Source organism: Thermobia domestica, chromosome 4 (genome assembly GCF_964235325.1).
Source record: "Thermobia domestica chromosome 4, izTheDome1.hap1.1, whole genome shotgun sequence".
Classification (NCBI taxonomy): domain Eukaryota; kingdom Metazoa; phylum Arthropoda; class Insecta; order Zygentoma; family Lepismatidae; genus Thermobia; species Thermobia domestica.
In genome coordinates, this window is record NC_137457.1 from 147,730,441 (window position 1) to 147,744,910 (window position 14,470).

Sequence of the window (14,470 nt, forward strand, 5' to 3'; positions counted from 1 at the left end):
TTAGACATGTTTATGCTACGTGAATATCTTCGGATCAATCTCGATTCGTTCGTTCTGGTTATCTGACGGGTTTGCAGGTAAAGAGTTCCGGGTTCTAGTTGAGAACCCCTGCCTCTTATATGAGCTGAATGAGCATATGTAGTAAACACATATGAACTAATGTTGAAGAGCAACTGTCGCACCTTCGTAATGTAATCTCGATTGTTAATAATGTAGTTTTTTAAAGAATTTCATTAATACAACCCTTTTGCAGATACTGGCTGTCATAGAAATAAATTCGTTTATTGAAAGAAGAAAAAAAAATTAAATAATGGCAAAATCAATTATAAAAATGTATTTTCCTAAATACTATCTTAAACTCAACAAAGTAGCTCAACTATATTAATATATCGTTTCTTAAGTATCCTCTCTATTCAACATGACATCTAGGTTTAATGATTTCCGTGTTGGTATATTGTAAACAAAAGCAGATTGAGTTTTGGTCTTTAATCGTACTGCAAGGACTCAAGAGTGAACATGTGAACTTTGTAGAACTTCTGCATAAACCTTGTGACATTCTAACTCAAGAATTTGTACTCATAACAAGTGCTGGGATAAAACTGTATTTACAATGTCGTCAGTGTTGGAAAAGCATTTGTTCAACTTAAAATTTGCAGCTAAAGACTTGGAACGAAATTCCAGGAAATTTGAAAAACAAGAACAGGCCGAGAAGATAAAATGCAAGAAAGCGATTCAGAAGGGAAATCTTGAAAACGCCAAAATCCATGCTGAGAATGCTGTTCGCTTAAGACACCAAGCCGTCAACTATTTACGAATGAGCTCACGAGTTGAAGCAGTGGCCTCTCAAGTTCAGATCTCAATAACAACAGGATTGGTCAACAAGTCCATGATTGGTGTTGTTCGAGCCATTGACGCGGCTTCAAGAGCCATGAATTTAGAGAAAACCTCTGCTCTAATGGATCAGTTTGAGCGCCAATTTGAGCAACTGGACGTAGAGAACTCATGCGTCGAATCCACAATGGCTCAAACTACCACAACGACACTTCCTCAAACTGAGGTTAATAGTCTAATGCACCAAATCGCTGATGAAGCTGGCTTGGAACTTAAATTGATTTTACCTCAAGAAGAGGCCGGGGGTGTCAGTGTTTCTTCTGGTGTATCTAGCTCTGAACAAGATGAGCTGACCCAGCGTTTGTCTAAATTACGACAAAATTAGGACAAGGACGATGGTTGAAGAACTGTGTGATTTCATGACTTAAAATTCTTTAAGATATATCACTTATTTATGCCAAAATTCACAAATAACTATGTTAACACCACAATAAAAGCAACGGAGCCGTTGGCAAGCTCTTTACTTGCCCCCTAACAGATACATGCTTGGTAATTGTTTATATTTACTGCTATGCAAAGCAGTGGTTAAGCTAGAGAGTGGACAGCAAAGGGACGGGCGTTACCCTGTTAGACTCCTTTGTTTGCTCAGATACGTTGTATTATAATGTAGGCCAGGTAATTTAAAGGTATTGCATTAGAGTTCCGTTTAACCGAATTTAATAGGACCAGGCCCGTAGCCAGCGCGGTGGGCCCGATCCAAAAATATTATAGTCCAACACCATACTATAGTTCATTATCAAACCTACTGTGAAAATTTTAGAGGGGGGCAGCAAAAATTTAGGGAAGCGGCCAGCTAGACCTCCTGGATAGGGCCTGGATAAGGCCAATGATGTTTCAGTTAAAAAGAACCAGTTAAGTCGTAATAATGTCTTTTATACCTAGGCATATATAAAGAGTTATTGAAAATGATCTCCCCGATTACGAAATTTAATAACTCACATTTATTATAACACACACAAATGAAAATGATTACAAATGAAAGAGAAAATCAAAAGATTTTAGTATCTGCTAAAGCTGGTGTATTAGTTGCACAGCTTGCCGCTAGGGCGACAGTAACAGAAGATGGCAGCAAATGAGGACAGGGAAGCTTTTTGTGTACTAAACCAGTCTCAACGCCTGCAACAATGCCAATCGGTATGAACAAAATTTTAGTCGCTTACGGATAGTCCTTCAAAGAGTAGCTAAACAAATTTTCTGCTTGTTTTCACCGTGGATTTCTATGGTCTGCTCGTGAAAACTGGTCCGTACGTGCTCCATGGTTTCCACACCTTCCGATTGGCGGCCGGGCGATTTCTTCTTGTAAATGCACCCTCTTGCCTTAAAATCGAAGTGTACCATTTACGAATACAGGGCCTGCTAAGGGGTTCTTCTCCAAACTTAGTTATAGAACTTCTTTGGACACTAATTACAGACTGGTTACTATGTAAATTTAGAACACAAAAAGTTTTCCCTGTCTTCATTTGCTGCCATCGTGTGTTACTGTCGCTCTAGCGGCGAGCTACGTAACTAATACATCAGATTTGACAAGATACTAAAACTGTTTTTGAGTTTCTCCTAAATTTGATATCACTTTCGTGAATGTACGTGCTTAGAAACGTGAGTTATGAAAATTTGTAGTCGAGAAGCTCATATTGAATAGCCCCCTACAGTAGCATACAGTATATTTCATATATATTTAGCATAAAAAGATGTTGGCAACATATGATGCATTCCAAACTGAACATTGCTAAACTGAGGCCATGTAGTCAAAACAATGAAGTTCAATTTATCATATGAAAACAAAATCAACATTCGTTTTTGGCTTTTCAAGTAAAAGCTTTTCTTCAGCAATTCGGTTAACCCGGAAATTAGGTTAACCGGGATTCGCTTAAACGGAATTGTAGTATATATTCGGGGTAGGCTTACGAACAAATAGCTGCTTCCCAAAAATAATTGCTTCTGCTTCTCGCTTGTCCCCCATCCAAGAAAGTAAAGGTTTCGTCTTTACTAATACAAAAGTGTGTCTTACTATAAAGGTGAGGTTTTGAGTTTTTGTGTTTAACGTCGCTGTGCAATACCATGCTTATGAAGGATGGGACCTAATAGAGATAGACATCCTCACTTATTTTTATCTCAAGAGGTACTTCATTTTACCTCATTTTGAAAGATGAGTTGAGTGCGAGTGAATATGAGTGTGAGGGAGTCGATTGCGGGTGTGTGAGTGAGGATGAAGGCGAGAATAATATGTTGCGGATAACGGGGTGAGTGCAAGAGAATTGATTGGGTAAGCATATAGTGGGATGCAGTTTTCTGCACTCAATTAAACGTTCCAAGAATGTATTACATCTCTACTCTGATATCTTCCGGTTTTAAAGTTGATCGTTAATAAGGCAAAAATGGTAACAGATAGAGAAGCTATTTCCTTCACAATCGATTAATCGCTCCAAGTAAACATTTTATTTTCATCTTTGAGTCTCTACTAAAACCTTAAGTGGTATAAATATAATTCAATGCTCAAGGATAGAAATTACGGATATGAAAAAATATTAAGAGAAGCAAGAAGAATTGAGGGAAAACTTCAAAATTGATCGAAATTTAGAAAAAATATTAAAATAATAATAATAATAATAATAATAATAATAATAATAATAATAATAATAATAATATAATAAAAGAAAAAAGTGAAAATAATAAAGATTATACAAAAACAGTTATACCGGTACTAAAAATTTAAAGGAGGCGCCGTGGCTCAGTGGTAGAGCGTTCGCCTCTGGCGCTTGGTGTCCCCGGTTCGATCCCAGCTCGCGCCGTGTGGACTTTGCGGTGGACAAACACCGTGCTCGTGGGTTTTCTCGGGGTTCTTCCGTTTCCTCCCATTGCATTTATTTCTCATCATAACTATCTCCTTTAGCATAACTGGCATAATTGTGGGACGTAAAACTAAAGATTTCATTTTTTCATTTCATTTAAAAATTTAAAATGGAACAGTAACTTATAACGGTTGTTAACATATTGAAAATTTTAAATTATAAAATGAAACAATTAAAATTAAACATCAATATTAATTGCATGTTATGAAGATATTTCTGTTAGTTAACGTCTGATGAAGGTGACGTTAAGTTATTGAAACTGTTAGAACATATTTCAATTTTATTAATTAAGTTCATACTCTGGTCAGAAAAGTATTAGTTGTGTTACGGTTTTAAATTTTAAAAGTATTTTCCTTTTACATTCTATTATAAACATTATTTTGTTTAGTGTAAATATTAAATAGAAACCTGAATAAATATACAATAGACAGTCTTATTGGGAGGCCGGGCTTCCATTTGCCCTCCGAAGCTACGATTTAGGGGATAAGGGTGTCTCAATGATACAGTGCTTACTTCTGGTGTGTAAGATCTCTGGTTCGATCCCCGTATGCTTGTGGTGGATAACATAGCGCCCGTGAGTTTTCTCAGAGCCCTCCAGTTTTCTACCTACATTATCATTTCACCCACCGATTCTTCCATCATTATTCATTTTTCTTAATTATCCGTCTTCCTTAGGCTCCAGGGGCGGATCCAGGACCGACTTCTGGGGGGGGGCGGTGGGTTGTCATACTGCTACTTTTAAGGGCTCCAAACTTCGGGATGGGTTTTATTTATATATGTAAAATAAGAAGTTTCGTCTTCTGGGGGGTGATCGCCCCGATCGCTTCCCCCCCCTGGATCCGCCCCTGACCGAGCATAATCGTGGGACGTTAAGTTGAAAGATTTTGCAGTGGAAGTAAATAAAGAACACAGCTGGTGTAGCCTTTCTGATACTCTTGTTTAGAAAACTTTAATTTTGCCTCAAAAGTGTCAGCAAAAAACATTTGTGATTAATTCAAGAAAATCAGATCATATTAGATTTCATTTCCTTCAAGGGCAAAGGTTATTATTTTTGCTTTTTTCCCGTATCTATAGCAAAGTGGTTTGATTGTTTTCACAATTGCAATCAAACCAGTAAACTTTGGTTTGCGTTAATTAACGAAAGAAAGAGAGAAAGAGAGAAAGAGAGAGAGAGAGAGAACAAAAATCAATGGTATCTTTCTCTACTTTCAAATCTCATAGTATTGTATTATACAAGGAACTGCACTTCCTAGAATTAAGAAGGTAAAAGAAAACGAAGAGAAAAACAAGAAAAGACGACAAACTTATGTAACTTCTGAAATGGGAGTAACTTATTACATAAGCTGCCATTACTTAAAATTGCAACCTGCAATAACAACTTATATTACAGTGTAAGATGTTTGTTTGTTTACTTCACTGTGACACAACTTTTCGCAACTAAAACGATGTTAAGGTTTGGAATAACAAAGTAATTCCACAAAAATTTATTAACATATTCGTTTACAGTTCTTTTAAATGCTTATGGCTGTCGAAGCAAAATAATGTTACGCTAACACAATTATAGTTAATAATGGATTCACAATTTTCTTACAGACACGGTTTTCCTGTTTTTCTTTCTTTTAGAACGGGATAGATTCACTTTTTTAACTATGCAGATGTATTCCAACTTAGTTATCACTAACATATTATTCTAAAAGTATATTTAATTATATCTATTCAAAAATGAAATCTTTAAGTTTTATGTCCCACGATTATGCCGGCTAGGTTAGAGGAGATGAATTATGTCTATTCGTAACACTTAATTACTTTTTCATATTAAGTAAGTATAATACTATATAGGGGAAACCGGGGTATTCGCAAACACTAGGGTAATACCGAACACCCAAGTTTACGCCCAAGCAAGCTTGGTAGAAAACAGACGATTTTGCTGCATCCTAGAGGAGAGACCTGGAAAAGTGTAGCATAAATTTGGTGACAGTCAGTTGAGTGGATATCAGTGTTGCCAGACCGATCAGTTAGAAATGCAGAAGACTCGAAGATAAAAAACAGGAGAAAGCAGTAGACACATAAAGTGGCAGAATTTGAGTGCAAATTCAAGGCGTACAAAAAAATTGCCATTCTTAAGGGGACAGTGGACAAACAAGCAGTCCAGAATTCATTATTACTTTCATTTCAAAATAAAACAATACATACAAAACATAATTTTGAATTTTAATTACTTCAAGATGAATTTCAGAAAGAAATTTTTATTCGATGATTAGGTTATCTTTTGGAGGTAGAAAGACCCTCACGCCCCCTTTATATTAATTATGTTTGATACATACGTGTGTGAAGTAAGACGTAGTAAAAGAGCAAAGTGGAGTGGGAAAATGTGTTATCATGCATCTAGTGATAGTATAGCTACCGCTATATGATACACTCGCAGGTGATCGTGACGTGTAGCGGTTATCTAAGCTACTCTTCCAACCCAAGTCCCAATCTAAAACAACACATACTCGTAAATCTTACAGTAAGTCATAAATATCGCCAACAATCATGCGTATACAAAATGACGTATAGTTGTGTCCTTGTATTCATATTATATACAGCAAACCTCTAGAACTATATGCTCTACGAAGCTTTGTGTACGCATACAGAGAAATTTCCTTTTTTATGTAAGGGAAAATATGAAAATTCAATATTAATAATAATATATTTCTTTAACTTCTCGAAATAGGGAAAAAGCAGAAGATCGTTCACTTTTCATTTTCTTCCGCACTAGATCAGTAGAACGTAGGAAAAGCAGGAGATCTCCTGCAAAAACAGTAGCTCTGGCAACACTGGTGGATATCAAGGAAGAAGAAGTTTTGTTGTTTTTCTCGATTCACTTCTAATGTTGATTCAACAATCTGGGCAAGGTAAGTTAGCCCTTATCTTATCTATATTGTTACAGATAAGGCTGTATATTCTCCTATATTTGAGCATCAGTTGTTAGTAATTTACTAGCCTGTATGCAGTCAACAATTAGTTTCAACTTTAAAAATTAAATGGAGCCCCGTAGGGAAATGACAGACAGAATGTTTGCAATTTCCCGGGAGTGTTCGAGATTGCCCCATGGTGCGAAATAAATTTTTAAACATTTTTAAATAGTTTTTTTTTTTAAATTGAAAAGTAAGTAATAAGTTAATGAATTTGGTTTGGGAAATAGATCATGTCTTAGTAGCTAATAAGCGTTATTAGCATTATTAATTACAATAATTTGTTATATTTAATATTTTAGGCCATTAGTAGAATATTTTATTATTCTATAGTCAGTAACCCTATTTTAGATATCTGATCCTTCATCATAGGCTGCCATAAGGAGTTTCTTCTCATAGATGAAAATTTAAATACTAAATTATGGTATATATATATATATATATATATATATATATATATATATATATATATATATATATATATATATATATATATATATTGTATTTTAATGCATTTCGCTTCTTTCTTAAACGAAAGTTTAAACTAGACAGTATGTTTAGAATTACTCCGACTACTGGGGCAATACCGAACATAAGTACATTTTTGAATCATATCTCTGATTTGTTGAAAAATGTTACTTTTGACTTTCCTCTGCACTTTAGTATACGGGAAAAACTTCAAACTTTCTATACAGAAGAAATCTTAAATTTATCTCAAAAAACAAATAGTTATTTATAATCGAAACTTAAGTGGACAGGACACAGTGTGGCGCTAGTGGTATACTACAGCTGATAAGTGATATCCTGGAGAAAGCAGTGGAAGTTCATCTCTCGACCAAATAAGAGAGAGGTCTGTGCATAGTGTGTAAACAGACGTACTGTTTTTGTTGTGAAAGGAGTTTATTGCGCCGCAGCAGACTTGGAGAATGTCGCAGCTTCAGCAACGGGCGAACATCAAGGTCTGCCACGAATTAGGCAAATCCGCAGCAGGAAAGTTGCAGATGATCAGGCAAACATAGAGTGACAACGCCATGGATCTCAATGAAGTGTTTAAGGCTGTGTCCAGCACTCGGTATGCATTAAGATTTCCCTATATACTAACATGGCATATTTCTTTCCAAAATATTATGAAAACTATTTATTTTATACTTTTTAAAATTCGTTCGCCCAAATGTTTGTTAGTACTAATATTGCATGTTCAGTTTTATTTTTTCTTGGTAGGGTAATATTAGAGCTCTAGAAAAATAATGGATCTAATAGATTTAAAGAAAAGATCTAATAGATTTAAATGGATGTATAGATGAAGTGTAAGATCAAATCTTTAGAGTACATCAATCACTTCTCTACTGAACAAGTACGCGTATAGTTTTATTAAGACAGTGTATACATGTATATTTTCTTAGAAAATTTTGTGAGATCCGAACCTGATAGACCCCTCGTGGGTGCGCCCCTGGCCCTGTTTCATATACCCTCAGTATTAACCCTCCAAAGAACCAAATTATTTATTTTCAAAGTTAATCATCAAAGACATATAAGAAGAAAAATATACTTTTGCTTTTTACTGTACAATCGCTTTGAAATTCTCTATTTAAAAATATCTTCCAAACTGGGTTAATCCGTCCCTTCCTTCCTAGAAACTAAGAAATTGCGTTAGCACAAAAGAAAAGTAGAATTCCACTTTGCGTTGTTCAATTCTCATGTATTATTCTCCAATTCGCTCCCACACCAATGAGCGAGCTACCACAAAACATTCGTTTTCATTTTTGTGCAAATTATTTCCCGAAGAAACTTGTGAAACCAACGCAGCTGAGTTTCCTTTTGCATCAGCTGCTACTTGCTGTCCATTTTAACTCTCTTCAGAGATTTCACCAGTGTTTCCATATAATAGGAAATGTTACATTTGGTAGTTTTTTTTTTTTTTTTGCTTAAATCAGGGCTATCGTATCCAGGAAGCAAAATCATGTCTAAGTATTTTGTTTTCCGAGAGTAAGTAGAAATATATATTAGATTTCGTTTACATTCAGTTTAAAATATATTTCTAAATTGACATGTAAAGATTTTGATTATACAGGGTGTAACATTAATGTATGGCCAAAAGTTACGAGGTGATTTCGTACATGCAAATAAGTAAAAATGTCTCTATAAACATGGGTTCGATGTTCCTTCGTTTCCGAGATACAGGGTGTTCAAATGTCGAGTCCCTCCAATGGCTCACTATAAGAAAGTGAATAGAAATGAATATTACAGGAATAATACAATCAAGTTGTATTATGCCTGTGCAAATACATTTACGCTAAAATAGAGAATGAAACTAATCAACATTTGAGGTTTTTGTGTTGTCAGTGTTGCCAACCTGGTACAAAATGTTATGTTTTCAAATAGCACTAGACATCCACACCTTAGCATATGATTGCTGACATCAAAATGTTCATAAACATGGGTCCAATTCCGCTTCATTTTCGAAAGACAAGGTGACCAAGTGTGAAGTCAATTAACGGCACAAAATAGAAAACAACGGTTCATGGATCACAACTATTGCATGAATGTGATCTCTCATGTGTTATTGTGTTGCTACAAATTGATGCACATGAGAATAGCTTACATATGAAGCCACAAAGTAATTAAATTTTAAAGTTGTAACCAACGGGGAATTTTTACTCGTTGGTGGAATTGAATTGAATTGAATTGAATTGAATTGAATTTCTCTTTATTTCAGCGGGCGAGGTTCAGCCGGAGGCTGCTCTGCCACCTAACCTTTGTCATAATTACAAACAAAAGAAAGAAAAAAATAAAGACACAAATAAGATACAAGATACAAATAACAACATAAAATGATACATTCAATAATACTAATGATAAATAAAACACTCAGTAAATGTAAATGAAAAAAAAACTATACTCATACTGCTAGTCCAATTTCAAACTGTAGTAAACCTGTCATGTGTGCCAATGCTTTGTCTCTCATCTCTAAATAATAATGTTTGGAGTGATGATGTAAATAAATTATACGGTTTGTCAGTGATTGACTTTGGTAGGGAGTTCCAGATTCTTACTGCCGAGATTGAAAATGCCTTCTCTGTTATTTTTAAAGAATGCCGGGGCATATTCAGCTTATTACTTCTCGGGTATTGTAACGGTGAATTTCTGATCTACATGTTAATTTATGATGCAAGTAAGATGGTGCTTTATGTGAATTTATTTTGTATAGTAAACAACAGTATCGGAGATATCGTCTTCGGGACATGGTTAGGATATTGTTTTCATTAAGTACCGGCAGAATATGCTGAGACTTCCTATAATTGAGAGAGAAGCGTATAGAGTAATTCTGTATTTTCTGAATTGCTTTAGTATTTTGAGTGGAGAGAGAGCTACCATATATTGAATCGCAGTAATCGAGCAGAGGCAAAATCAGAGTGTTAACAAGGTATAGTCTTGTTTCTTGCGATAAATAGCCTTTCAATTTATAAAGCTGTCGTAAGATGCGCTTAGCTTTAATACACTGTTCAGAAATGTGTTTATTCCAAATAAGCCCTTGGTCTATTATTAAGCCTAGATCTTTTACAAAGGGAGAAAATGGAATACTGGAATTCACTACAGTTACTTTTAGGTCATCAGGGTTGATTTTGCTCAACTGATGTGATGTTCCCAATACAGTGAAAACACATTTTAATGGATTAAGTAAAAGACCATTCTTAAGGCACCAGTTGCTAACAGCTGAAAGATCCGTATTAAGTAACTCTATTGTGTCCATAATATTTTCAGGCGTACTACTGATGAAGATCTGGGTATCATCCGCATAGAAGTGAACTGATGAATGTTTTATGACTGTAGAAAGATCTGCTGAAAAGAGTGAAAATAATAGGGGACCTAATATTGAACCTTGCGGAACTCCTGCCTTTATCAGGGATGGGGTAGATACCTGAGTCTTTTCTCCTCTTAATATTACTTGTTGCTGTCTACAAGAGAGATAGCTGTGGAACCATTTAATAACTGATTCCGAGAAGTTGTAATATTTCATTTTGGCCAGTAGGAGTTCATGATTTACTAGATCAAAAGCCTTCGAAAGATCCAACAAGACCAAAACTGTTACCATTGAATTTTCTATTGAATTCAAAATTGAATCTGTAATTTCTAAAAGGGCTGTGGTTGTGCTATGTTCTTTACGGAAGCCGGATTGAGTAACAGGCAATATTTCATTTTTATTGATAAAAGTTGTTAATTGCTGAAATGCTACCTTTTCTAGTACTTTGGAGATAATTGGAAGTATACTGATGGGACGAAGCTCATCAAGCGACTGTACAACTGTCTTCTTGGGCAGTGTAACCACCTTCGCTCGCTTCCACAGTTCTGGAAAACAACCTTGAGTTAATGAGTAATTTACTATGTGAGTAAGTGGAGTTAAAATAAACGGAACAGACAGTCGAAGCATTTTTCCTGTTATTCCATCAAATGCACATGTGTTGGACTTAATACTGTGTATTGCAGTTTTAACTTATGTTTCGTTTACAGTGTGAAACTTAAACGTTTCAATATTGCTATTTAGTTTACGCGATGAAAGCCAATGCGTTTGTTGATCAAGTACTTCAGTGCTTGTCTCAGACATTTTATAGACACTTGTGAAATGTGAATTTATAGCTTCAATGTCATTTACATCATCTGGAAGAATCAAGCATGAATCGCTTTTACCTACACCAAGATCACGCAAAGTTTTCCAAATGTTACGTACATCATTAGTGGATCTCATACGATCAGAAAAATACGCAGTCTTTTCTTGTCACACAACAGTAGTTGTGAAGTTACGCAAACGTCTGTAATCCTCCCAATGCAACTGATTCTTCGTTCTTTTATATTTTCTGTAAGCACGGTCACGCAACTTCATTAAAAGTTTTGTGTTACTTGAAATAAAGGGAAGAGTGTTCTTAGATAGCCTTTTCGTTTTGAGCGGTGCATGGTTATCAAAAATGTCAAGTATAGAGTTTTGTAAAAATTCAACTTTACTATCTATTGTTTCCATTTGAATAATATCATCCCAGTTGTAATTTTGTGCATCATGATAAAACGATTCGGTATTAAATGAAGCGTAAGTACGACACTGAATTACTCTACTGGGAGTTTTGGATTTTGTATGAAGCTTGAGAGTGACGTGAATTACGCTGTGGTCTGATGTTCCAATGGGTGGACTAACTCCAAACGAGTGTACCTGTTCCGGGTTGTCAGTAATAATTAAATCTAGCAAAGATTCGGTAGTTTCAGTGACTCTCGTGGGTTCATTTATTAACTGTGTGAAACCTAATATGTTAATAATAGATTTCAAGTAAATAGTTTCTTGTTTATCTGGACAGAGTTGATCGCAATTGAAATCACCAACAACGAATATTTGGTCGACTTGTGGATATAGTTCCAATACGGCATCTTCGATCGCTGACAATTCCCTATATGGTATGCTGGGAGATCTATATACAGCAGTAATACCAATTGACAAGTGGTTTACATTAACAACAAGATTTAACATTTCTATATCTTGATAAACATCGTTAGATTGAAATTCAACAACTTTCACTTTAATATGTTTTAAGTAGTAAATCAGCATGCCTCCACCCCTCCCTTTGTCACTGCGAATGACTGAATATCCTGGAATCTCAATTTGCCTTGTACTTATAGAATCGTCCAACCATGTTTCCGATATAATCAAAATGGAACATTTTGTGGAGACAGCGAGTAGCCGTACTTCGTCAATTTTAGGAAGAAGAGAACGGACATTTGCATGCATAATCTTAAAATTTGACGAAGCAGCAGATTGAGTAAGGATCTGAAACCCCACATTGTTTATGTTTGTACTACCCATATTCAAATACAAAGATTATAATTAAAATGTATGTAAAAAACACCATTTGGTGGAAGGAGGAGTCGCCCGAAGTAAGGAAGAAATACAATACTCCCATATCTGATAATTGAAATCATGAATACATTTTATTATTATTATTCTTTCTGTATATGTTCATTTTCGAGTTAATCATTCCATATCGGACTTCCGAAGAAGAAAAACAACTATCGAAACAACTTATTGACCGTGCTGATAGCGCCTACTCCCCGTCATTACCCCGTTTTCAGTTTTGTTAGTGATAGGAAGAAGAAGAGTGAGAAAGAAGAGTAGCAAAGGGAGGCAGGGAAGAAGAGCAAAAGAGAAAGAACGAAAAAAGATAAAGGATTGGAGGAGAAAGGATTACTGGATAATTCAGGAAATATAGTAATGAACTTGAATGGTTATTAACGGAGGATCAATTCTGAAGTGATCCGGAAATAGATACATGTCCATACATACGAGCCTGACCTGGGTCCAGGTGACTGCACAAGAGGAAGTTGCCCAAACCTAGCCCAAGCTAGGTGAAAATGGAATTTAATTGGTTGTAAGGTAATCCTGAATGGTAAATATTAACTATCCAGTCTCTGAACTCCATAATCTGAGATCGACCACATATATGAATTAGCCGAAGAAAGAAAAACAAATCAAAGTTATCAACTTAATATATTTATGTATTGCATCAATAGGAATTTCAACTTCTCTGACAGAAGACGTCGTGTTCAGGCTCATCCTGCTATTTTGGCTTCTCTCCTAGAGCCGACTTAAATCAGTTAGTGTCTGTCCTTCATGACCTTGGTTATTAACTCTAACACATATCGTAAATCATGACACATATAAATGTTAATACACTTAACAGTATCACTACTGCAACTTAAAAACTAAATTTATCATTCAGACACACACTCATTCACACAGGACAGTGTATGGGGTTAGCATATATCATTAAAGAAAACCATCTAGCTACAAATTCGTAAGCATTTATTACATTTATGGAGAAGAAAGAATAAAAACAAAATTTATTGAAAAGACTAGTTCTTAGTTATACTTCAACAGAATACATAGCATTATATCTTCATAAGTCAAAACAATCATATGGCATTACTTTGAATTAAGCTTTACATATTTAATCACATTGACAAAAGGAAAGAAAAAATAATATAATTACATATATCTCTCTTAGGCATGCTAAATCAAATTTATAATTCATGACATAAGCAAAGAAGACATTCATTTTACATTAAAAGAAAATTGAACGAAGAGGGAAAAAAACTTTTGAATATAGCGGAAAATTATGAGTCTCTATCTCACATCGAGACATTCTAAAAATTCTTATACCTCCTATTGCGTATATCAAAACTGAGCGTTCGAAATCATTAGTAATGCACTATTCATAGTGTCCAAACATTTCGCTCCATTTCATTTCGTTTATATTTATACATATATATAGATATATATTCATAATAATCATTTATTGAGGATACTGAACAGTTTTCCAGAGGATGTTTTCCCCTTGTGTCAGTCCATTTACAACTTCATTATTTGATCAATTTCAAGTTACTTGTTCCTCACTGGGACACCTCATAATACCTTTCAGTTATCACGTGTAACTTTTGTATATAGTGTTCAGATATTTAAGACGATCTTTCACAGGTGTAAGGATTATGATGATTTATATTAAGGAAACCACTGGTTAGGTTCTAGAATATATATATATATATATATATATATATATATATATATATATATATATATAGGTAAGGGGTGATTAAGGTACACTTTCCAAAAGAATTTTCGGGTTGGTCACTTAAGGATAATATTCATTATGGTTTGGGTTACGTTTTAGACCTGCCATTATTTCAAAACAAATGCCATCGACAATAATTCCACAGAAGGTTGCTAATTACATCTAT

At 34.9% G+C, this 14,470-nt stretch overlaps 2 protein-coding genes across 2 annotated transcripts; one reads left to right on the forward strand and one right to left on the reverse strand.

Annotated features, from left to right (window-relative positions):
* The first annotated feature begins 302 nt into the window (after positions 1-302).
* Positions 303-1,311, forward strand: LOC145683380 (charged multivesicular body protein 1b-like). Its single transcript, XM_081754710.1, has one exon. The coding sequence runs from the start codon at positions 611-613 to the stop codon at positions 1,214-1,216; it is 606 nt and encodes a 201-aa protein (XP_081610836.1). The 5' UTR covers positions 303-610; the 3' UTR covers positions 1,217-1,311.
* A 10,160-nt stretch (positions 1,312-11,471) lies between these two features.
* LOC145682907 (uncharacterized) lies at positions 11,472-12,542 on the reverse strand. The gene has a single exon (XM_081754268.1). The coding sequence runs from the start codon at positions 12,540-12,542 to the stop codon at positions 11,472-11,474; it is 1,071 nt and encodes a 356-aa protein (XP_081610394.1).
* Between the last annotated feature and the right edge of the window lie 1,928 nt (positions 12,543-14,470).